This window comes from Gouania willdenowi, chromosome 14, assembly GCF_900634775.1.
Source record: "Gouania willdenowi chromosome 14, fGouWil2.1, whole genome shotgun sequence".
In the NCBI taxonomy this organism is placed as follows: Eukaryota; Metazoa; Chordata; class Actinopteri; order Blenniiformes; family Gobiesocidae; genus Gouania; species Gouania willdenowi.
In genome coordinates this window covers 28,229,953-28,257,354 of record NC_041057.1, presented here as the reverse complement: position 1 = coordinate 28,257,354, position 27,402 = coordinate 28,229,953, and the positions used below count along the sequence as shown (strand labels likewise).

At 36.8% G+C, this 27,402-nt stretch overlaps 1 protein-coding gene across 2 annotated transcripts in view; it reads left to right on the top strand.

The window, feature by feature from the left end:
- Nucleotides 1-27,402, top strand: part of spns2 (SPNS lysolipid transporter 2, sphingosine-1-phosphate) — a 123,768-nt gene that overhangs the window by 43,575 nt on the left and 52,791 nt on the right. For both annotated transcript variants that reach the window (XM_028467432.1, XM_028467431.1), the window contains exon 3: nt 25,617-25,753. In XM_028467432.1, the coding sequence (XP_028323233.1) occupies nt 25,617-25,753 (137 nt within the window). The remainder of the gene's footprint in view (nt 1-25,616; nt 25,754-27,402) is intronic.

The window sequence follows — 27,402 nt, the reverse complement described above, 5'->3', positions numbered from 1 at the left end:
CCCCTCACGACCTCTTTCTAGCATCGGACTGAGGAATTCTCAACAAACGGCTCTAAGGATGTGTCAGTGGGAACAGATGGAGTTTAAAGGACAATATATTAAACAACAAGAACAATTCTTGTCCTTTAGGCCAGTGGTTCTCAACCTCTTCAGCCCACGACCCCCAAAATAAAGGTCCCAGAGAGCAGGGACCCCCACAGTAGCTGAAGGTGGTTGAACACAGACATGAACATTGAAGAACAGTCATGTGGAGACAGGACCATCTATGAACAGGAGAGATTTTTGGGGTCCATCCATAAAGTCAGCAAAATGATGGTCAATTGTTCTATGAATCTGTGATAAACACCTTTATTTATTTATCTGAATAATATCCACTGTTATCCAGAAAGTTTATTATCATTTGCGCCATAGTATATAGTCATTTTAAAGATGTAAAAGCTTGTTTTAATCAGAAATAAAATAGTGGAAAAGGAGGTGTAATGGGATTTTGAAAAACACTGAATTTGGTCAAAAGTTCTAAATTAGAGTGGCCAAAAACAGACACAAAAAGTAATAAAAAAAGGGTTCAAAGTGTCAATATTGGCTTATAAGTGGCAGAAATGGGGGGGGTTGGGGTAATGTAATTTAAAAAGTAGGAACAATTAGTTTAAACTGGCAAATTATGGGCATGAGAAATTGTGAATGTGATTAAATTGGCAAAAATAGGGAAATATATATTGTATGTTATTCAAACAACATAAACCTTATCATATTATTAAAAAAAAAAGACAAAAGCCAAGGGAATCATATAGGATCAAAGCGATCATCAGACGCCTTTGAAGAAGACTGACAGTTGACAGGAGAAATATGTTAGGAAATCAAAGTCAATTTCCTGAAAAAAAATGTCTGAATAAATTAAATCTTAACATGTTATTCAAAAAGAAGACAAAATTTACTTGCTGGAATTATTAAGCTTGTATTATGGTGAGAAGAGGTTAAAAGTGGCAACTTATGCAACATTAGGTGGAAAAGTGGTGGAAAGGGTTTATAAATGCTGAAAATGTCTTGAAAGTTAAAAGAATTAACAGGAAAGGCATTAAAACTTGATGAAGTTGCAGAAATGAGAGTAATGTAGTAAAAATACATTAAAAGGAGAAAAAATATGGCAAGAAAAAGTGATGAAATTAGGTTAAAATATGGCAAGTTTGGTGTAGTTGCAGAAAAACATTCTTAGTTTCTTTAAGGCATCTGGCAAGCCCCTCCCAATGACTCGCGACCCGAAATGGGGTCCTGACACCAAGGTTGAGAACCCCTGTTTTAGTGTCTCCTATACCTTCATTGGTGTTTTGCAGCCGTCGAGGTGTTTTCTCTCACCCTCACACGTATAAAGCAACCTGAACACATGCTGTCAGATCTAAGCTTGAATACTAGCAGAATAGTGAATATAGTGCATGAGCACGTGCACTTTGGGGAAATACTACAGACTCTTTTCCTTGGCTCTTGATCAGAACTACAAGAATGAAAAATTCTCTCCACTTACAGATGTTATACTGGATTTGGAGAACTGAATGAATTCCTGCTGTGCATCACGTTTAGATTTTATATTTACTGCAAAAAACTGTTATAAAAGCGTATTATCATAAAAGTGATTATAGATTCTGCAGGGAAAGTATGTAGAGTAGTATACAGCTTCTTTACAGTTGAACAGATACTGTGTTTTTTACTGTGATTAAAAATTCAAAAGCAATGTTACAGCATGCAATAAATTCCATGGTGCACTTTGAAGGACATTTTCAGCAGTTGTTTCTCTCTGTTGATGGAATGTCTTCAAACACTGAAAGCGGATGACAAAAACCCAACATTCTGGGATCCTGGGAGTCACATTTTGTGCAAGGCCAGGTTCTACTCCCACAACAATTCAGTTTTTGTTCATTACTCGATGTGTGAAGTGAATTCAGAAACATCAGATTGTATGTAGAATTAGGTGTGAGGCTTTATGTTACAGGACTGTCGCACCTAAGAGGATGTGTTTGATAACTGTGGTGTTGTTGGGTTGGAGGTTTTGTCCACATAATAATCTTCTCCTGGTTTAGTTTACACATTTATATAACATAAGGTCTCTGATTTTACATGATTGCGAAATATGGATTTCACTTCCTGAAACGGAAATGGCAAAATGTATAGATTTCTGAGAAATAATCAAGCAGAAATTGCAAAATCACCCTGAAAATAACCTCATTTGCATGTTTTGGGAAAATGTTAGTATTAAAAAGCAAATTTGTCTTTGTAAACGTGTAGTCAGAGACACAGATTTGTCAATTCTTGCGCAAAATCTGAAGTAAAATGATGTGATATGACAGACTTCACTTTCTAAAATGGAAATAGCCATATGATACAGACCTTACCAACATGTTTTGGGGCATAATCCCATTTCCAGAATATTTTTTGCCATAAAATAGGTGGTCAAATATCAAACTTGTAAATGTTACAATTGGCTGGACGTCAAAGTTTGAGGAAAATATTGTGAGATCTCAACAAATGCGCTTGTTTTGGGGCATTTTTGCTGTGTATAAATAGGAGATTAAAGACAATAGTTGTATTAAGGGGGGGGGGGTATTGTGCTTTTTTTCAATCACATAGTACCATTCTATAGCACACTACAATGATGAAGCAACCTTATGTTGGTCTGTAAATACAGTAAATTAAAATAACTGCCTTGAATAAATTTGCTACATGGCTGTATCAAACGCCTTGAAATAGGCCTCTGTCTCTTTAAGAAGCTCCTACCCATTCCGACACGCTGTCTGTGGCGTCATTACAACAGTACTGCATCTCCTCCACACACATTGAAACTAATATCAATCTTTGGTGCATTTTAATTTGACTGTTGGAAAGGAGCTACACTTTATCACTTTGTGAACAATGATCACACAGGATATTGTGCATCTGTACGAGTTTGATCCTGAGTCTGACCCGGAAAATGACTTTGAAGACAAACCTGACGTGTCTGTTTGGTAACATTCAACCTTCTTGTCATAAATAAATAAATATACGTAATTTTGAAGCTACATTTTGCAATTCAGCAATATATAATGAAACTATGTTGCAACGAAATCATAAATATAACACAAAATGCACGATCTTTTTTTTTTTTCATTAAGGGCAACAGCTAAACATTTGATTAATAATTTATTTTATGCTAAAAACAACTTAAGTAGTTCAATTTTGGTGCTGGATGTTTGGCTAAGGACAGTTAGGTTGCATTTTGTAGCTACATGTTGCTATGAAGTCGCATAAATCATTATCACTGTGCCGCTGCTTGCTTGAGACACGGGGGAGAGGCCTTCTGCTGTGGAGCAGTGGGCGGTGACAGAGGTGTTTCTAGGAGGTGGGGGCGTTCCCAGGAGGACTCAGGCATAACTACACCTAAAATGGATGCCGTCATAGTTTTTAAAGATGACTCAAACATACATGAATGAACCAAGGCAACACTCCAGGCATGTTTTTAATGAGGGAACAACATAGTAACATGATAGAAATCTTGAAAAAGTTGATTTTACGTATTTCCCCCCCTTTAAGTCTGTTTGGCAGGATTTCGTGAAGTTTTCTATCTTGTAATGGTGATGAAATGAAATGTGTAAACCGATGCAGAGATAACACGGAATTGAAAAAAATTAAAAAAAGAAAGTCAAGGGTCTGCTATCCATACACATGAACCTTTACTCCCACCTTAGTTACTTTTAGCATTTCATTATTTGTGTCTTAAAAATCAATTTGGAACATATTCTATGGTGGGGGGGTGCATTGCCATGAATCTGACGATAGGATTTACATGTCATGATACGATATACATTGCGATGTATCCCGATATCAATAAATAAAAATTCCACCTTTACAAATCAAAATGGTATGAAATAGAATTTATTTCTCTTTTCAACTTGTGAGCACAAGTAAATGTTAACTAACTGTAATTCAAGTACAAGTATCAAAAACTAATTACATTTTTCAAAAAAGTTAAACTTTTGCTTCTACAACAGATTCTGATTCTGTTAAAGCTGATATCTGGAGTTTCTGAGAAATCTATGTTTATTTATGATTCTTTTGAAATTCATAAAAATACCAAACTAGTCTTTTACTATGGTCTACTGCTGGTGGTCATTTATATACATTAATGTATATAAGTCCCTCCTTCGTCCTATAGACCCCTATACAAATGGAAACGATTGCCGTGATCGCCCAGCCAATAGGCTTCAACTTCCTGTTTTTGAGACTGTCAATCAAAGTGAACTGTGCTGTTTTGACTCGTGGCCTTGTTTCTGTGCAAACAGGTAAATATGATTTTGACTCATACTTGATATAGGACTCATAGACCTATATCAATGCGACCCGATGCGATCTTGTTATGTTCCACAATGCGCGTGCAGAAAAGTAGAGGCGTGGCTTCTGGTAGACTGCAGAGGCAGGGGGAGAAGTGAGGCTGTTTAGGGCGGGACATCGAGACTTTTCCCAGAAACTCTGTATATCAGCTTTAAGTTCTTGTACCCAGTATGTTTTAATAAATTAAAGTGCATTCAACTTCCAGCTAAATTGCACTGATGAGTGAGGTATTTTAACAAGGTCTGATGTGGGTCACCTTGTGACCGGGCGTTTACATGCTATGCATACGTTTGCACCATTAAATGGTTTTTTTTGTTAATACACATGATACGACATTTATCACCAAGTCGATTTTTTTCATACACCCTTATTCTACGGTGCATTAGCGTTATGTACATTATTCTGAATAGTTTTCACACTGACTAACAGCATATGGACAACACTGTTCATTGCTGCACCAATTATTTCTGTTCTTGCTCAAACTTTCTCTTTTCAGAAGTGGCTTATTACTAAATAGACATGAGGTAGTAGTATGTGTGTTTCTGCTGTTTCCAGTCTGCGATGGCTCAGCTCTGTCAGTGGGAATACTGTGTGTGTGTGGCCCTTTATATTACTGACACTCACACGCAGCTGTGAACAGGACCAGGTCTGGAGGGCACGGCAGGTTAATGGGAAAGAGCTATCGAAGGTTATATGTTCACCTATGGTGTTACTTTAGACCTTTGTTAACCAGGACTACAAATCTAAAACATGTCCTTTTACAAAATCAGAAAGTATGTCTTATTTTGACGGTTAATTTCATACAGAAGCAGCTGACATTGTTTTGAATCTGCAGGGGTTTGAGTTTGGAGTTATTGGGGTCAGTGGGACAGGGTGGTGGTGGTTTAATAAGGAGGCAGCTACTAAAACAGGCCGTCTATTCCCTGCCCACCTTTTTCTGAAACGTGACACCAACACTTGCACCAACTGACATCGGCCCAGTCTTAACATGGTGTCAGTACGCGAGCTGCAAAGAATGAGGCCACATGTGCTGTGGTGGTGCACGAATGGCTGCACTGAGCGCTCAGGCTAAACAACAACAGCTCACTCTAGACTTCTGCTATTGGAGTTAGTGTTAGAGTCGTTTAGAAATGATCAATGTCTTAATCAGATGTGTCAAACTCATGGCCAGGGGGCCAAATTCAGCCCGCAGGAGAAAGTAAAAATGACAGAAAACATGTGTGAACAGAATTCAACAATATTTGCAGAGGCTCACAGTTTTCCTGGTGCTTATATCGCATGATTGCAGCCATTTTTAATGTTAAACTACAAAATCCTTACGTTTTCCTCAAATTATTGAATAATATTGATAGAAATATATATATGTGTATATAAATATATAGAATATATATATGTGTATATAAATATATAGAATATATATATATGTATATAAATATATAGAATATATATATATGTATATAAATATATAGAATATATATATATGTATATAAATATATAGAATATATATATATGTATAGAAATTGGTCGCAAAATGTAAAGTGAAGATCCTTTTGGGACTGATATTTGTCACTTATTGCTTGGATATTGTCATTTTCTTACATATTTTGTATTTTATTTAAAAGTGAGGGTAGGGCAGCGGCCGACTCCCAATTTAGTTTATTGAATACATTTTCCAAAGCCACGATAAAGCTGTTATTAAGTTAGTAATGCTCAACATGTGTCTTAATTTGAATTATTATTCCACCAGAAAACCTTAAAATGGGGAAACTTTTTAACCCCCTTCTAGCTTTTTCTTTGGCCATTTTGCATCTTCTTTTGTCCCATTTCTGCAAGTTCTTTTTGAAACGTATCCAATTTTTGAGGATTTTTTAACCATTTTTGGCCACTTTTCATCCTAATAAGATACCTTTTGTCAAATAAACAACACTTGTTTCCTTTTTTCCAACATTTTGCCTCTTTGCCACATTTTCGTCCTTTTTTACTATTGTTTACCACATTTTGCTCATTTAAGTTACCTTTTGCCATTACATACAACCCGATTCCTCTTTTGTGTCATTTTATTTTGCCACTCTTGACTGCTTTGGGCCCATTTAGTCACTTTTCTTGCCACATTTTTGCAACTTTTGAACCATCTTTCTTTTGCCAGCTGTTACTCATTTTTTGCCACTATACTTACACGGAACGGTGGCTTCATTACATGGCAGGCTGTGATTGGCTTGATCACCATTCAATCAATTTAACTGGACCAATACGTTTTCAACAATGACTCCTTCTTTAAAAAGTGAGGGAGATTAATTTTTGTTATTATGAAAGTGCGGGTGTTGCATTCCCCACATCTCTCGTGGGTGAGACGCGCTTGAATTTATGTACACGTAGGAGTGTAAACTAGGGCAAAATAATGTTGAAATTACTTGTTTTTCCGCATAAAATCCGTGGCCCTCTTGAGATCAAGCTGCTCAGTATTCAGCTCCTGAACTAAATTAAGTTTAACACCCCTGATCTAAATGTTTGTCTATCAATGTCATAGCTCATATTTCTATATCTCACTGTATCCTTTCGTAGCTTCTATTAGTCTGGCAGCTGTTGTCACTATGTTGTTAGGTAGAGCAGAGGGAGAGGAAAGGAAAGGAGAGGATAGACAGACCACCTGTGACTTCCTTTCCTTTGGTCATGCTTGGTATCATGGTTTACTCTCCTCTGCTATTGATTCCCTAAAGCTCAGTAATTGCATTGCGATGGTGCTCAGCAGAGACCAGAATAGAACAATGACCTGATGCTACGACATCACAAAGCATGCACTGTGTGTGTGTGTGTGTGTGTGTGTGTGTGTGTGTGTGTGTGTGTGTAAGAGGAGGGCAGCTGTTCGGTGATGATTGGCAGTCAATATTCTTCTATTTTCACTGCCGTATATTAAATCAATAACACAGCATTTGAGTGAACACAAACATGGTTTTAGGATCCACTTCCACTGATTGTAGGGTTTCTCCTACAATCTGAGATCATATGAAGAGGTCAGTGGCCACGGTCACGTGATGTTTTTTAATTCAGAATTCATTATTTGAAATTGAATAATTCAGAATTATAGGGTTCTGCTTCGTGTTTACATGGAAATAGTAGTTCCAGAACACATTTATGTACCTTTATTCACTTCCGCTTTAGGTATGTGGATTGGGAAGTGTTCTGATTGGCCAGGAGTGAACGTGACGTGTTGATGTCTATTGGGGAAAAAAAACACACAACAAACATTTTCTTTTCTGCTACAACATAGAAGATCATATAATAATTCACTTTTATTTTGATTGTAGTTTTGAAACAGCAGCTTGACGATAACACTTTCATTTTTCACGTTTCACTTTCGTTAGCTGAAGAGGAGAAGGGAGATAGGCTAAACTCAATTTTTTTTGTGTGTGGTTATTCATATTACATATTAAATGCGTCTTCAATCAGTGTGGAGTATGAACGGAAGATGCTTGTACGGTGTTTATGGAGGCGTCTGGTGTAGGACTGTGTGTCGCACTGAGAAATGTTCGTTCCAAAAGAAGTCAGCATGCTCCATCTTTACAGTGACCTGTTTGGATGCAGCGTTGGAGTCAACAGTGATGCGGAGATATGAATTATATTATTCAGAATTATGATGTTTCGGATGTAGTCGGATGGAAAGTCCAGACTGCAGTTGCATTGCAAAGAATTGGATAAATATTGGATTTATAACCACATATGAAAATGACCAGGGTCGGATCTGAAAGAAATAGGAATTGTGTTGTTCAGACTGTCTTTACCAGATCGGATACAGGTCACATATAAACAAAAAGATTGGATTTGGGTCACATTTGCCTGCAGTGTGAACGTAGCCTAGAGTATAGCGGAGAAACGAGGTAGACGATCAATCAATCAAAGCCAGCAGTTAATGCAATGGCTGCTCTAACTCCATCTACAGGGTGTTGAGTAAACAGAGAACTTTATGATGATCCGTGCATCATTAGTGAAGCTCTGTTGGTCTGGTGCAGGGTGAGCACAAACACCTCGCTACAATTTAATGATGCGTTACCACTTTGATGACAAATTTGACGCAGCACTGAGTTGGAGAAGCCACGCCTCCAGGAAGCTCTCTGCCGTGATTGACATGTTTATTCTAGTTGATTGTTATTATTTAATGTTTACACTATCAGAGAGAGCACAGTTCACCAAGACAAATTCCTTGTGTGTATTCAATACATGACTTGGTCAATAAAGTTGATTCTGATTCTGATTCTACAGTCTCAGTATGTACCGGCGAACGCCCCGCCCCCACACTCTGTTTTGTGTTTATAAAGCAGCATGAGCTCGGCTACGGAGTGGGTGGGAGGAGGGCGGGCCGTCCTCTGACCCTGCGTCACTGTGCGGGGAGGAGGAAGTCAGTGCCCCGTGTATAGATACGCCCACTCATGAATATGCATGACGCAAATCAGCCTGTTTGTGTAGAGTTGCTCAGAAAGTGACTTTTCAGAGGCTAAAACTGGAAAATTAACCTCAAATAATGTGTTTTTGGGGTTCTTAGAACAAATGGAGTTAGGTGAAAAATAACATGACATGGGAGCTTTAAAGAGGATTTAACTTTTATTCTGAATTAAAGCTCTCATGTAAACAAAGCCAATGAATCGATAACGCAGCATTTAGGTGAATACAAAAGGATCCACTTTCACCGTTTTCCTTCCGTACTCAGGTTTTTCTCCTGAAATCCAGAACCATTTGAAGAGGTCAATGATTGTTTCAGTGAGAGCATTAATCATCTGATCCATAAATCTAACCAACCTCACCTTAATTGTCCAAGGTCAAATAAGGGTATTCTGTTTGCTAATGTTGTTTAATTTAATTGGCTGGGAACAGAGTGCCCATCATAAAGTGTGCCTGTGTGTCCTAGCCCTGCTTTTCTGATCCATTACTCCCAATATGAAGAATGCCATGTAAAAACACAATCATCCTGTCATTTAACCACAGCTTGTTATTAAGTCGGCTGCTGCTTTTGTTACTGGAGGAAATGCAAAAAACTGCAGCCATTGCGTCTAATGACAGAATGAAGCTGGAACACAGTGTTCATTGGTGGAAATCCATGATTTTCTTAAGAAAAAAAGCCTTTTCTCATCTCTTAATGGTTTTCTCATTTCCAAGCATCTCTTCCAGTTGCACCATGTGCTGCAATGTGCTATAAAAGACAACGCTTTCATGCATTTTGATTGGCTCATGCTGTTATTGTAACATGGCGTAATGGTCTCCAGCTGTAGGCAGGTAGTATCAGCTCTCAGAGAATCAAACCTGAAAAAGATTCAAGTTGCCATCACAGTAAGCAGCACTTGATTTAGCTTCTGCAGGAATTTGCCATGCTGTTTGACCGCATCCGCACTGCGCCACTTTTTCTTAGCCTGCATGTGGCATTTATCAAACTGCAGGCAGCCAACGCGCTGGAAATCCAACATGGGTGAAATCTGAACCGAGGGAGCTTCTTTAGAAGAATTAGTGGTGATCAGAAATGCGAGGAATGCAGAAATGTTTGGGGCTCTGCACAAAAGGGGGAATCCAGGAGGAAGAAATGTGTATCGAGATTCCAAACATAAAGCAGAGCAATGTGTCCCACCATCCAGAGGCAGCTCCATTCATCACTGTAGCACACACCTGACACAAAACACGGAAATGGGAATTCTCACACAAAATCTGAGATTCAAGATAAGTTTATTTTGGCGATATAGAAAATTACAATATAGCCTAAATCCTTATATATTTTTATAGCTTATTTTGTATCAAAATACCTGTTTTAGCATGAAAAGTGCACTTAGATGGACTGCTGAGTGCGTTCTAACCCAGATGTACCACTAAACCATCCACACTACAGAACTCACTCACACGTGCCAAAACTGCCACATATTGTGCAGCTGTTTGTTAATAAATGTGTCTGTAGCTGTGTTTTCATTACCTTTGGAAATGCACAAAATCTAAACGCAATAAAAATTGGTAATGGAAACACCTGAGTTTGGAAGAAACACTCAAATATGGATAAAAAAATAAATGTACACTTTTATGAGGAGGAATTTCGATATTTTAAAAGTGCTATGGAAACACTTTCTACAAATACACGTCACAGGACGTGACGTACCTGGTCACACGACCACTTCTCTCTGAAAAAACATGGCGCGGTACGTGTAAACAGAAGGAAACTGAGACATTTCTTAGCATCATACTTTAATATTACTGCGATATTAGACGTGAAACAGCAAAGGAATACAGAGTTTTATAAGGAGGTTTGGAGCATTCTGCAGCAAAGTCTCGTGGGATGAGATTTCATGAGAGTTACAAGACTCCAAAACAACCTTCAATGGAACCACGTTCAAGCGCAATTGTACTTTGTTGACATTTACAAATATCGCTTTTATTTTGTGAAAATCTGTAATGGAAACCTAGCTACTGTTGCATTTTGTATCAGCAATTTTAACATTGAATTGTCTTTCTACTAAGAGTTCATTTGAATTAAAATGATATAAATGTATATCGTATATCGCCATTTTGAGAAAAAATATCAAGATATGAGTTTTGGAGCACATCGCCCAGCCCTACCAAATATCAAACTTTAGCAAATATAACGAACAACTGGATGTCAAATCTTGTGGGAAAAAATTGTGCGATCTCAACAAATGCGCTTGTTTCAGCACATTTCTGCTGTGTATAAATATTAACTCACTCAGTGCCATTGACGAGATAACTCGTCATTTGCGTTTTTTCACAGGGATTACTAGAAAACACCGGTATACAAAATACCCTCAGCCTGTGAGCCAGATAGCAAAATAATAGGTGACATGTAGGAGGTAGCAGCACCTTTGGATGAGAGATCATATATGCTCAGCAGAGCTCAGAGGGAGAGGAGGAAAGGCGTTTACGAGACAGAAAATGGCGCTACCTACGAGAGTGGACGTTCCCAGCAGCGCACACCCGACCAGAGCAATGTAAATCCAACATGGGTGAAAACTGAACTAAGAGAGCTTCTTTAGAAGATTAGTGGTTACTAGTACAGTGCCTGTAGGAAGTATGAATTATTATTATTGTATTTTTATTTATTTGGCAGTATGTATTCATAAAGTGGGAGCCAAATGAGTATGTGTTTGAAGGTTGGATCTACAAAGAGGCGTACATACTCTTTGGTGTTATAAGGGGTGTATTTGTGGGTGCAAAGTAAAAAAATTTCCAGATTTAATTCTATGGGACATGCGCATGATAAACTGATAAATAAAATTTGCACCAATGCGGCGGTTTAGGTAGAATCCGATAAAAGACACATACGTACAAATAAAATGATTTGTTTAGCGTTGAACATTTGTTAGTGCAGTGAGCAGACTGAGATTAACATCATCTATAAATCATGTGTGTGGCTCACACTTCCAGAGGAAACATGGTGTGTGTGTGTGTGTGATACTATGGTTAGTGCTGTTTATTATAGGTGTTAAGGTGCTGTTAAAACCTTTCCTCTTTGTGGTTGTACCACACTCTCACACACACGCACGCGCATCAGCCGCGCAAATGCACCTGTGTGTGTGTGAGAGAGACTCGCTACCTGTCCATCTCTCCTCCGTGTGCATCAGCCTCGCGCTTGCACGCACTCAGTGACTCACATCAGGTTAAAATGTGTGTCTTACGCCCAATGCTTGAGACTTGAGAGCTTTGCTAGTCTATCAGTGTGAGCGCGGCTCTCCGATCTAACCCTCCGTCCGGTGTAACCAGCATTGATTCCGCGGTAATTTCAAAATAAAATGAAAATAAAAGTTTTGGAACGTAATCACCAAATAAGTACAAAATAATGGATGCACACACCTTGCGTATGTGTAAGCAGTCAAAAAAAGTTTCAGATCGAACAGACACCGCGTCGGGGGGAAATTTGCTCCACAAACACGCACGCAGAACTTCCTTGCTTTTATAGATAAATGTAAGGAATGAGGAAATGTTTGGGGCTCCGCACAAAAGAAGGAATCCAGGAGGGAGAGACGCGTTTTTAAATTCCAAACTTAAAGCAGAGTAATGTGTCACACCCTCCAGAGGCAGCTCTATTAATCATTAGAGGAAGGAACATTGTAGAACACACCTGACACAAAACGCAACAATGGCTCTGCATTACTCTGGGTGACACAATTAGGCAGTGACAGACTGTGGGAGAAAACACTCCAGGAAAACATACGTGGAACATAAGTTTGCATTTATTTCAATGATTGTTTTCACTTTACTTCACATCGTGTGGAGCGTATAAAACAGACAGTGGCCATCAATCTAATTTTGTGCTTCCCACAACATTTCTGTATTCCTCACATTTCTGTCAACACACAGAACAGCATAATTACATTAAAAAGTCTCAAAACAACTACAAAAACACAAAATATTAATATAAAAAGCTTTGTACAATCTACAAAGCTGTAACCAAAATACATAAAAATTACTTTAAAATTACATAAAAATACACAAAGTGAGTACCAAAATAAACAAAAATTGCAGAAAGATATACAAAATGACTACTAAAATGATAGAACAATATACAAAGCTATCACCGATATACACAAAAACATACAAAATTACATTAGAATACACAAATTGATGACCAAAATTATTAAAAATAACAGAATGAGAGAAAAACATCCATAAATGCAGACAACACTTGTGTAAAATGATAAAAATACACAAAAAAACCTCCCAAAACACACAAAATGACTGAAAAACACAAAAATGACAAAACAATGTAAAAAGCTATAACATAAATACACATTACTCCAAAAACATACAAAATTACACAAAACGACTACCAAAATAAACAATATATAAACAACAGTTATAACCGAAATAGACAAAAATTGCTCAAATTAACATACAAAATTACATAAAAAATTCACAAAATGACAAAAATCATACAAAATTACGAACAAAAACACCAACAATAACAGAAAAATATACAAAACTATAATAAAAATACAGAAAATGACAGAAAAACATCCACATTCATAGACAAAGCTCTTAGCTATTAATGCTCAGATTGCTCATTATTTTTAAAGTTAACTTGAATGTAGATAATGTACCCCTAACACATTTCACAATCACATTATTGTAGCTCCAAATGTATTAAAAGTTGCCCATCTCTGATATAGACTTTAGAGCAGTTCTCATAGTTAGACAAACATTAGAATTAAATTATGAATATAATCAGGTTGAAATAGTTCACACTAGAATTAATTTTCGATGCAAAGGTTATTCGTGTGCTCTACATCAGGAAGTAAAAATAACAGAAAGCATGATTCATTGCTAATCAATTCAGATGTTTGTACGTATCGTTTCAAATTCACATAGTCAAAGAAACTCTACAGTATTTGCAGGTGCTCGCTATTTCCCCATGCCTTAATCACAGGACTACCAAGATTATTTCATCGCAATCTAATCACCATTGTATAAAAAACATTTTAGTCTTTTAAAAATTATTAAAATTCTTACAAACAATTCCACAAAACTGCTCCAAATTACACAAAAACTGGTCAGAATTATATAATTTTGAAGAGAAAATACTGATATCTGTCATTGATTGCTTGGATATTAAAGTTGCCTTATATCAGTTATATGTGGAAATGCAAACTATGGGACAATATTGGTGAAATTGTTTTTTCCAACCTAAAATCTGCAGCCAACATGACATCAAACTATTATTTGTCCCCTGAGCAACACTGAGTTTTACACCCCTGCTGTATGTCTGTATCACTAGATTAGCACTAGATTAGACAAGCTACTACTTTGTTTAATATTCTGTCACATCAAGCTCGTCACGCTCAAGTTTCTCATTGGAACATTTTCACGAAACAAAGGAGAAAAAACAACACCGTGCGTTATTAGTTCAACACACTTTAGAATAGCAAGTCTCCTCTTCACTAATGACTTGATTCAGCTCCCTGGAGACAATCAAATACTAATCATCTTAATCAAAGACTGTTGCACCAAAAGACACATTTTAAACACTAAATAATTCCTGTGTTGAGAACAGAACCTGATTAGTCACAGCTGTAGAGAAAAAGCCTTAAGATAACAGAGTTAGTTTCTGACATATTCTCAGACATTCCTGGCATGCATGGGTGTGGTTACCTATTGTATTTCTACCGCAATCCCAGCATGGCTGCCATTCAACGCTGCAGCCGGTAACTTTAGATGTCGTTAGAAGTGTGTCTCTCACATTATTATATTAAGTACTGGTATTTGTCATTAGTTAGGTGAGGCACCATGGCACCAGGATGACTTCCAGCAGTGTCACCTACTAATAATGCTGAGTTTCCTCACTGGGTGCTATTAAGTTATTTAAAGCTTCAGAAAATACAGATCAATAGTCATCTGTTCCTGTCCAGGATTCAAACAGAACGCCTGGGTTCATTGATCCTTTGCAACAAGACGTCAGCCATAGAGACATCTTTAGATGTTTTGGTTGCACCGATACATGAACTAGTCATTTCAACAAATTTGAAATTTTTACCAATTGTTCAGTGATAGCAATAGGCACACTGTACATTTTTTGTTTGATTGGATGAATACTTTGAGATATGGACAATTTAGTGAGGAGGGGGGGTATGTGCGAAAAATGAATGATTATGAGACACAGAGGCAAGCTACAATGGCCTGTGGTGGAATAACCCAAAGTTGGGGTCCAAAATAAAGAAGAAAAACGATATGTATCCCAATAGAGTAACATTTATGTTCTATGAATTTAAACAGAGATTCCCAAATGAAGTTATGGACCAATGAAAAAAGTACTTTCAGATTTGGAGAGACTGTCACCCAAGAACCAATGCATATATGTGACCAATCATTAGTGATGTGGATCTATGTACAGAGATATATTTGTAGTGCATTTCACACATATTCTGAGTGAGTAGGTGGAGTTGCATTACTATACCAAATATCAGTTTCCTATATTGATGTAGCTGCTAAGATATTGGAAGCTGAAAATGGAAGAAAAATAAGGATGCGCAAAAATCATCACATACCCCCCCCCTCACTAAATTGGCCATTGTCAAAATGTATTCATCCAAAGTGCATGAGCCATTTGTAAAACAACATGGAATGACCCATACGTCGTTCATTGATGTCAAATCAAAAATGTCTTCATCTGCAAACATGACAAGGCCTGTCCTTTGGATAAGCTTCTTTAGTTTCTACTAGTGTTGTAGTGCTCAATACCAGTCATTAGTAATCACATTCTTATTTGGCCTCGTCTCAGTCTCATTCCGAACAGTAATTAATGTTATAATAAGGAGAAGCACTTGGATCTGTTTCTGTCACGCAAGCAAGCAGACGTAGTGTTCATAAAACCAGCCCATGCTTATTTCATCGAACAAAAAAACCAGTTCTGGAAAACCAAAAGAGGCACAAGGAAAACTGAGAGCAGGAGACAAAAATACTGCAGCACACGAGGAGGTAATATTGATTGGTTTGAATGGGAACAAGCCACACCTGAGTGGAGAACATGAGGCAGCTCATCACTCAACCCAGTGTTCGAAATCAGACACTCAATGAGTATATACTGTCAAATATATACTATTAGTATGATTAGGATGGTGAGCTTTCCCACTGAAGTATACTTCCAACTTTCCCAAGATGCATTTGGAACCTACAACGAGAAAAACTGAGGCTAAATATCTCTGTTGATTCTCCATCTTTGAAAGTTCTGAAAACATTTGAAGTGAGAAAGTCACCAAGTAGAATATCAACATGTGCTCATTTGATTCATAAAACTCACATATACACATTTTATTTAGTCAATTCAGAGATTTTCAGAGACCCTCCATTGTGCTACTGGCAAAACTTCCGGTTGACTTCAAAACAAGAGCCCTATTTACAAGAGGGTTAAAAACTAATGCTTTTGTTTTGAAAAGGGCACGTTTGATTTTTAGCTTGAAGGCATTTCATCATGGGACGGCTGAGTATGGCTAGTGCATACTTAAAAAATGTCCCCATATAGTATACATCTGGGTATTTCTCACATACTCAATCTTTTAATACTATCTAATGTAAACTCACTACATACTAATTTTAACATCAAACTTAGTATGAGTAGTACATTAGTATGACATTTACAACACAGCCCAGATTTATTTAATCTAACAAAAAAACCCAAATCCAAAAGAGGTACTGGGAAAATGAAGACAAAATGGACACCACACATGAGGGGGTGACAGCAAGCATTCTGTGTGCAAACGCTCAGCTAAATAGTGAGGGAGGCCTGATTGGGAACGCGCTACACCTGGGTGCAAAAGATGACAGCTAATCACTCAACCCAAACACACTGACATGGGAGGAGACATGAGCAGGAATACCTGAGAACACAAGGACACAAAACAAGAAACAAGAATTGAAACTAAACAGAACTCACACAGAAACAAAAAGACGTCTTTTCCAGTATCCAAAGTGTTCAGAGGGATTTCTAGATAAAAATATGATGGACTGACACATAACTTTATATGCCTTATTCATCTGACAAACACACATCTTATTTTCAGATATTTAAAATACATCTCGACTCATCCATAGATTTTCATTCAAGTTTTTTTTTCCTCCAAGAATTTATTTTAACAAATTTGTCAAGATGTGAGTTTTTCTTGAGCTTTGAAAGAGTTTTGGACCCTTTGTTTTTGTCTGTCAAATGTATTTAAAAAGAAAAGTAAATTTCATGTATTATACAATGTTTTTTCAGAAAATTTACTTTGATCATGACGTGTTTTGACAACTGCCAGTCTTCCTCAGAGGTGTCTGCTGATCGCTTTGACGAGTCCTTATGAGTTTTTTCTAAAGAGATGAGAAAGCTCTTTATGGCTCGTCTCGGCCTTGGTCTTGACTCTGAAAAGTCTTGGTCTCGTCTTGGTCTTGGACCATATGGTCTTGAGTACAACACTAGTTTCTACAGCTGATTGTTTACCTGCTGGTGTCCGTTTGTGTGTGTTGTGATCAATAAAAACCAGCATAGAATGCTGTCACCCAAGAACCAATGCATACGGATCATCAATGAGAGGAAAGAAGCAAGACAAAACATTAAGATCCTACTTTTACAAATACAAAAGAATCTCTGATGAATATAGTCAATCCCTTTCACTCTCTTTCTTCATCCCTTTAAAGCAAAGAAAGCTCTTTTATCTCTGTACAGAATCCATTTAAAAACCCTCTCCAGTGTCTCTCCTAACAAGCTTTGTTGGATTAATCCTTTAAGGAGACAGGAACAATGATCTAGTTGCATCCATTTAACACAAGTTAAGAGATGATATGCCACAGAATAATCCTCCTGAAGAACAATGTGAGTTACGCTATAGACAACAAGTAAGAGCGCGTCTGACAAGCTATGTTTCCATTACAGATTTTCACAAAATAAAAGCGATATTTCTAAATGTCGACAAAGTATAATTGCGCTTTGAACGTGTTTCCATTGAAGGGTGTTTTGGAGCCTCGTCACTCCCGTGAAATCTCATCCCGCGAGACTTTGCTGCAGGAAGACGGACGCTCATAATCTCCTAATAACACTCTGCATTCCTTTGTTGTTTCACGTCTAATGTGGCAGTAAAATGTCTCATTCTCCTCCTCTGTTTACATGTACCGCACCATGTTTTCTCGAACAGAAGTGTCATGTGACCAGGTACCTCACGTCATGTGACCAGGTATGACGTGTAATGACGTGTAATTGCGGAATAAGTGTTTCCATTGAGCTTTTGCGACACATTTCAATATCGAAACGTCTGAAAAACCTCCGCATGAAAGCGTAAGGGTTATGGTTAATTTTTTCTGCAATCATGTCCTCTTACGAAACACACTCTTATTTTGAAAACAGCAGCTTCAAAAAGGGTGTTTTGTGTTTAATTTCTTTGTTTTTAGAAACAGAAACTGAAAACCCACCAATTTTTAAGGTTTTGCTTATTCCTGCTTGACCCTTATGAAGAAAAAGGCGTTTAATTTCAATCTTAATTCTTGAATTTTAAAAGGAAATTAAAATAACCGATCACAATTGTCTTTAAATATCCATTTCTGAAAGGAAGATCCAATCACCAAAACATAAACTGACCCTTATACTTTAGAAATTTCTGATTTCTTTTCTAAATTGATTGTAGGGATAGGCAAAAAGAATAGAAACTCCTATCCTTTAAAGTTTGCATTGATGATTCTATTAATTTAGATACATTCGGATTTCAAGGGACTATTTTGTCGGATTGACTTTGGCTGAGAGATGTGAATGTGTCCTTGATCTGATGGTTGCGTTATAATTCAGCAGAAGGCCTCTAAACAACATGTAAAACATGCAAGCTTCTAAATAACACATGTATAAATGTATAAATTCAGACGTGTCATGTTTTGCAGAGCTAAGATAATGAAGTCTCCATTAGTGGTGACAGCTTTTCTCACTGTCCTATCCTTAACAGTCAGACATGAATCACTCTGACATCACGGTAAAGTAACACCTAAACACGCGACCTCAGTGTTTCCAGCATCCCTGTTATTGTGTCTCCTTTGGTTCTTTGTCTCGGACTGGAATGTCCACAGACTGCGGTAATTTGGTTGCACTTAGACCGTGAGAAATATGCGCAGCATCCGATTTGGAATTGAAAGAACATCTGAACAGGTTTGGCACTCCTTACCTCAGGCAGCGTTTAACGTTCCCTCTATTCCTTTTTGGCTTTTCTGTCCACGTCGGAGAGTCTGTGAGATAATAAATAGTTTGTTTGTCCACCAAACAAAGGCTTCAGAATAATAATAGGAGTGCTGTGAATATTTAATCGGGTTACATAAAAAATGACCTTAAAATGTTCAAAGAAAGGCTTATGGTAGTTTTCAGCGCGGTAAGATGCCCTCGCTGTTAATTAACGGCTCCAGAGTTTAGATTTCACTGATACTCAAAAAGCCTAAAGGCAGCAAAAGAAAATTCCTGTAAAACAAAGGAATCTTGTGTTTGCAGCACAGGTTATTTTCACCTAAAGATAGAAGGCAGGATGTCAGGCAGAGCTGATACCATAGATCATTGCTTGGTTGTTTTTCAGCCACTTTCAGTCACTTCCCACACAGATTGTTGGCATTGTGAAGCTGTCACACTTTGTTTTGCTGCTTTTATCAGCTTCGGAATATAAGAATCTGCATTAATCCGTCTTATCTTACAGAGGAACTAAATGCACTTTTACCTTTAAAATGAATTCTTGTTTGAACAGAAACAATGAGTTATGAGCCTGTGTCTGAAAAGTAAACTTGTAGATCTTGTGGTTTTCATGCCAAGAATAAAAGCTTTCCATTATTTGAGTTGTTAGAGTAATAACTAGATTAAAATCTCAAATCAGGGGTGTCAAACTCATCTTAGTTTAAGGGCCACATATGACCTAGTTTGACCTCAAGTAGGCCAGACCAGAACAACACATGTTTTTGAAGAAAAAAAGAACAAGCACAAATTCGAACAAAATCCTGAATGTTATGCAATTGTTGAAAAATCCTTGACTTTGCAGCAAATTTTCTTGTAATTTGCTAGAATTTTGTACGACGATTTGCAAGAATTTTCCAGGTTTAAAAAAAAAAAAGAATTGACTATTAATAATAATAATAATTGATTAAATAATAAAATGTAAATAATGTAGTACTGCAACCCCCATCATATTTTATCTACATTTTATATGGTAATTATTTACAAAAAAGTTCTGTTTTTGCTGTAATTTTTAGTTTTTACCAAAATCTTCCTGCGGCCCGGACTCGATGCTCTGGCGGGCCGAACTTGGCCCCTGGGCCTTGAGTTTGACATGGGTCATTCCATGTCATTTCAACTAATTTTCAGGACATTCCACACACTTTGGTCTCAAAAAATTCAAATATTTTTACCCATAATTCCCTTATAATTCAATTGATACACTTTTTGTTGCTTATGTTACTAGTGAAAAACTATTAAACAACAAATGATTGTAAGACAGAGGTAAGCTACAATGGCCTCATGTAAAGGATTTTCAATATCCACATGTGGTGAAATAACCAAATAAGTTGGGGTCCAAAATAAAAATGAAGACGTTGCATAAAGAGAAATTGTTTTATATCCCAAGAAAAAGTAACATTTACACTATAAATTAAAACAGAGATTAGATTATTTCTTCTAATTCCTACATGCAGTTATTGGCCAATGCAAGTAGTAAAAAAAAGTATTTTTTCAGATATCCAGAGCGTGTCACCCATTTACCAATGCATATATGTGACTAATCATTAGTGATTTGAACAGTCTATGTATATAGCTCTATGCTGATAACATTACAGGGAGCTGAGGTGTATGTTAAGATGTTTAATGAAGGCCTAAACATGTTCCAGACCCAAACCTCACACACTTTTTTCCAATTTTGAGGAGCTGGCATATCCACCAGATATGATGTATAGCAGATCTTTTTATATATTCTGAGAGAGTCGGTGGAGCTGTGTTATTATACCAAATTTCAGTTTCCTATGTGATGTAGGTCCTGAAATATTGGAAGCTGAACATGGAAGAAAAATAAGGAAACAAAAATCAACACACACACCCCCTCACTAAGTATTAATCCAATCAAATTAAAATGTACAGTGTGCCTATTGAATAATCACTGAACAATTGTTGTTTAAACTCTTCAAAGTCATTCATTCACATTGAAACATTGGGTTTGTGTGAATGAATGAAGCCAATGGTGAGTCATTTTAATGTTGTGTATTGTGTCTTTTATTTTGTACTACAACAAATTATCAACATGTTCAACAAAGACGGTGATTTGTTTGACTGTTAGCCCAAACAAAGCTGGATATCAAACACTTAGCAGCTATTGAGTGGGAAGGGAAGAGCCAGAGTTAAAAGCAGCGCTGGCTTGTTAGTGCCAACGCTCACTAGAAAGAATGCGATGGGAGGACGCGGAAACTCACAGAATCTGCTGAACGACTGTACCTGTTGGTGCACCAAATAAACATCCAGTGCCTCTTATCATTTCTCTAAAACATGCTGAACCCAAGTGTAACGATCAATCATTATTATCACGGGAGTTCAAAGCTGGTTTATGGGAAATGTTGCTCAATGATGGTGTTTCCTCCTCTAAAAGAAAAGTTTATATATTTGTTAAATCCCAGTTTACAAAACCCTAACAAGCAGCGAGCATTAGCCCTTTGTCTTTTCTGCTTCTAGTTCTCTGCATGTGCTGAAACTAGGATCATAAATAAGAATATTAAAGGTGAGACCTCAGGAATGAAGTAGATTAAAACATCCTGAGCACATGGATAAGATCTGACTCTGTGGTGATGATATTATAAGGAAAAAGACAGTAGTCCTGTTAGGTTATCATGTGATGACACAGGAAGGAGGATTCCTGGCTCCCATGCATGTTCTATGATGGTGGACCTCTCCCTCTTCTTATCTCCACACTGCACACCCTCCTTATTGCTGCTTTTTGTGTTTACATGATCCAGGATTTCAACCTGATGTTAACACTGTCCAACAGTGTGGAACTATTTGTTTGTTTTTAGCGACTGTTGACTTCTAAGCGCTTCCATGCACAAGCTCCGTAAGAATGAAGAACGAAAACAGTCTTGCGTTTAGAAGTCAACAGTCAGGAAACAAACGTTTGTCTGAATAAAAGAAATCTTAACACATTATCCAAAAAGAAGATAAAAAGAACTTGCCACAATTATTACGCGGAAGTCAAGGAAACATCAAAGCCATCAGCAGACGCCTTTGAAGAAGACTGGCAGTTGACAGTTGAAACATGTCAGGAAATTAAACTCTACTCTACTCTATTCTGATCTACTCTACTCTACTCTACTCGAGTTAAATACTGCTGCACGTGACAAAAGTTTTAGTATTAAATTAACCATCTTTAAATGTTTATTTTCACTGAAACATTGTGGCAAATGTTTTTAGTGTTGCAGATTTGGTGTTTGGTTAGTGGTACATTATATATAATACGATAGGGATGTAACTCAACTCCTGATACAATTCAATTCACGATACTGGGTTCACGATACGATTCTCTCATGATTTATTTTACAAAATGGGAATGCAGACAAATGATGACTAAAAAATATTATAGAAAATACTGTACTGTTTTCCTTTTATTTTTCATTGTCAAAAGAATCCCTTGATAAACTATTCAAAACAATGCAATGTAACTAAAAATAAATCTTGAATGAAATAAATAAAGGAATAATAAAAATGAAGAAGAAGCCTATTCATTTAAATTCTGGTTCTATAGTAAACAATGCAAAATGACGTAATAGTTATTTTTCTTTTTAAAAGTGCAACTGAAAATGTATTTTGTGCCTTAACAATTGGACTTAAAAAAAAAAAAAAAACAGTCATTGCACTGTATTTAGGTAAGATATTTGTTTGGACCAGCAGAGGGCACTGGTAACCCAGTGGTCGGTTGGCATGCAGCTAATCTAGCAGTGAAGAAGAGATGTTATGCTAGCAGACAGAGCTAATAGAAAAATGTGATTTTTACATATATTCACGTAATATTACAGATAATCTTTAGGTGCTAAAGGGGTAAGGAATCATTTATGAACATGTTTAAGAGTAGAAGGCGGCCAGAAAGAAAGTAGTAGCAGATTCCGCCCGCCGCCAACACTTCTGGATAGCGCCCTCTGCTATTTAATAAAAGTACTGCGATTCAATTTTCAAAGTATCGATGTGAACCGTGATACCTATGAATCGATTTTTAACTGACTTACGATAAATCGTTACATCCCTATAATACAAACTGTATAGGATATATCTTTAAAAAGGCAAGGTGTATTTTGCAAATGTTACATGTTTTACAAGTAGTTAAAAGTTGTTTGTTAGTAGCTAGTAAAATAGGAACATGGTGTTTCTCTATGACATGTAGAAAATGAAACAATTGCATAAATTAGAAGAAACAAAGTTTTGCATATTAAAACTGAAACATTTCCTACCTTTTTAACTTACTTCCTTATTGTCTTACCCTCTAATTAAAGTGAAATCGGGAAAATGTGGTATTTAGGAAGTGCTTTTCAAACTGGTATCCCTTCGGCCCATACAGTACCTATGAAGAAGATCAGTTTCAGAAAGGTTGGTGACGACTGCATTACATCATAGCCGACCTAAAGCACTGCGCCATCACAGCATTGAATGCTGGTTATTTTCTCAGTTTAAGAGTTCATACATTTTGCTATACTTATAGACTGAAAATTAATTACTGTTATTTTATTTAAAAATTGTACATTTAAAAATTTTTTTCAATTTTATACAGATGCCTTTGTGGAAAATAAATTAAGTTCCAGTTATGCAAGTTTGCTCTCTTCCTTTTTAAGTTTATACATGAGATGTTTACTGTATGCAAGGGAACCGTGGAAAGATTTATTACCAAAAATAAACGAAAGTAACTAATAACTTTTACTTTGAGTAGTATTTAATTGAGCTACTTTTTACTTGCACTTGAGTATTTTATGTATGACTTGATTATACTTGAGTACATTTTCAATCAAGTAACAGTACTTCTGCTTGAATAGGCCTTCCCTCTTCCCTGTCACCTGTGCACTATGTGTGGCTCTCTTTTGTGCTGCCACGCCTCAGTGAAATGGTTTTTCATTTTACATTTTTATTTGCATTGTCATCTAATGCGTCTCCAGGAAGTTGGCAAGAATAATCTGAAAATAAAAGAGCCATTGTAGAAAGTGTTTCATGGTCGGGAATGAAGTGTGGATAGAATTTACTGCAACAACTGTTTTTAATGGAGTCACTGTTACACAGCAGCTGGACTTTGGGGTATAAATGCTCCAAATGGATGTTTCAGTGAATAAAATAGTCAGAATGAAGAGGAAAAAGATGTAAAATTGAGTTTTTTCACTAAAGGAAAAGAAGCAAAATACTACAAAACACCTATAATGTATAGCTTTAGTAAACTACAGCCTGTCACTGAGAAACAATCAAATTAACTAACTTAAAGTTGTGTTATTTAAAACTATTACACTGATTTTAAGAGCCTTTTTAAAGGATATATGTTCCATCATCATATCACATGGTGCTCTAATCGGATTATTGTCCCTTGTCCTGCTGCTTGTCTCTAACATCTGTGCTGCTGTGATGTCTATATCTTATGTAACCCCCCCACCACCACCCCTCCTCTCTTCCCTGTCTGTAGATGTTTATGTAGATGATGTGTCAAACCACCCAGATCGCTGTTATCCTGAGTTTAAAAAAAAAGAGGAAACTCTGTTTGAAAGCATTAATAATTCACAACTATTTGAGGTGACTTTGATTGTAAATATTGACTAGAAGCATCCAAGATGTTGCCGAGTTACTCAGGCAGCTCTTAGAAAAACAGGATTTGAAATAGGGCTGGGCAATATATGGAGATTCAAGATGTATCGAGTTTTATCTTTTGGCGATATAGAAAATGACAATATTGCCTCTATATATATATATATATATATATATATACAGTATACATTTAATTGTGTTCATGTATACAATCACATGGTACAAATCACATCATAGTATTAAATATTAATCAGCGAGTACAGTCAAACAGTGCACTTTTCCATAATTTCTTTATATATATACGTATATATGTTATTTTGTATTAAAGTACTCGTTTCAGGGGTTGCTGCATTCTCTACTTCTCAGAACAGCATGATAGCACAGTTTGTAGGATTTCTGAGTGCATCATAACCCAGACGTTCTCCCAAACTAGCCACACTACAGAACTCACACGCACGTGCTGTCCCTTACGGGAAAAAAAACATTAAAGTGCCACATCTGTTTGTTAATAATGTGTGACATTTTTTAACAGCAAATTTAACCCAGAATTGTCTTTCTAGTAAGACTTTATTGCGTTGAAAATATCAAGATTTGAGAAAAAATATTGAGATAGAAGTTTTGGTCCATGTAGCCCAGCCCTAATTTGAAGCACGTGTAAATTTGCTGTGACGTTGAATATGTTCATGTGCAAAGTGTTGAGTTTTCTTATTTCTTGTCACATTGATTGACCTTTAAACCACTGCCATTGTGCTTTAATGTTTTATTTTGTTCCATTTCCTCTCCGAGTTGAATGACAATGAAGGACTGAATAGTAAAAGTTGATTTGCAGCAGCTACATTATGTCTATCTAACTGCTGTTATAATTTACATGTCTCTACTTTAGTGAACCAGAGACGCCACATTCACAAAATTCCATGCACGCTGACAACAATGTGTCATAAAGTCATAAAAACCCAAATAAGCATGTTGTGCTTTTTTTTGTTGTTTCCCACAGTCTTCATCTGCAGCTTCATGGTGGCGGCTCCCATCTTTGGTTACCTAGGCGACCGCTTCAACAGAAAGGTCATCCTGAGCTGTGGCATTTTCTTCTGGTCCATTGTTACTTTGTTGAGTTCCTTCATCGGTAAAGAGGTACGGCACTGACTGTCTCACACACACACACACACACACACACACACACACACACACACACACACACACACACACACACACACACACACACACACACACACAGCAGTCTCCCTACTGACGAGCCAATTATGAATAAGATATGCTCGATAGTAAAGGCAGTGAAATGCAATGACAAGCTCATTACGTTGGACACTTTGCCTTTGTAGAAATACTTCACTCTCTCTCTCTCTCTCTCTCTCTCTCTCTCTCTCTCTCAGCAAAAGACAATTAAAATAATCAAAATTTCTCTCAAAACACACAAGATGACAAAAAAAATACAAAAAAATAATAGAAAGATACAGTATACAAAACCAACTCTCATCTTTTCCGTATATTGAACACACAATTCTACAGAAAAATACACATACTGACAGCAAAGATAAATTAAATTATACAGACAAATAGAAAACACAGAATATATGGGAAGAATTTACAAAACGACAAAAACCAAAAAATGACTCACCATACACAAAATGACAACAGAAATAAACAATATGTCAACAAAAACACACACACACAAAAAAATGTACAAAACTGACAGGAAAACATTTACGACCACAAAATTATTCAAAAACAAGATCACTCAGAGCGCACAATCCTCCACCAGGCACCAAATCTCGCCTTTTCCAGATACACAAATCTATGGTCGAACTTTGGTTAATACAGTATGTTTTAGTACTTTTGACGTAATCCTGCTAACAGTCAAACAAGGCAAATCAATAAAGACTGGTGAAAACATGAGAACAAAAAAACACAAATTGAGAACATAGATACAAAAAATGACAATAAATGACACAAAATACAAACATAAATACATAAAATGACAATAAATTACACAAAACAGCACCAAAAATAGACAAAATTACTCCAAAAATACACTAAACTACAACAAAAACACACAAAACCCTTTGTTGCCTCCTGTATTAATGCTTAGATTGGTCAGTATTCTAAATCACAAGTCTCAAACTCAAGGCCCGGGGGCCAAATCCGGTCCTTCAAAGCAAAATGTTGAAATAACACAAATGTTTTTTCAAATCCTACATTACTTGACAAAATGTTCCCCAAAATGAAATAATTTTGAGTGAAGCTCCTGCAGGGACTGATTTATGTCACTTAATGTTCAGATATTGTTGATGCTTTATACTTTAAATATAACATGTGTGAAAATTCCAACTAGGGCACATGAATGATCAAATTTCTAATTTTCTAGCTAAAATCTGCAGTTCACTTCTGATGAAATTGGTCAGTATTTGGCCACTGAACCAAAATGAGTTTGTTCTAAATGTTGATAATGTGGCCCACGGATCAGACATTCTCATTTTTGTGGCCCACGCTGTGATCAAATTTGCCCTTCTCTGGTCTAGGAGATAAAACAGTCTGCTTGACAGAGGGATTATATTTGCTACTTAAAGCCTTATGTGGTGCCTGGAAGTGTTCAGTGCATACAGTCAGAATATTTATGTGGAGATACGTACAAACTGCTGGCTGTGTTGGTCATGAGTGCAGAGTAGTGTCCCTGAGTCCTTCTGAAGGATAGTGACATCACAGAGATGCTAATGTGTGACTACAGCGTAGACTCATGCAGAATGAGACAACGTTACAGCCATGTG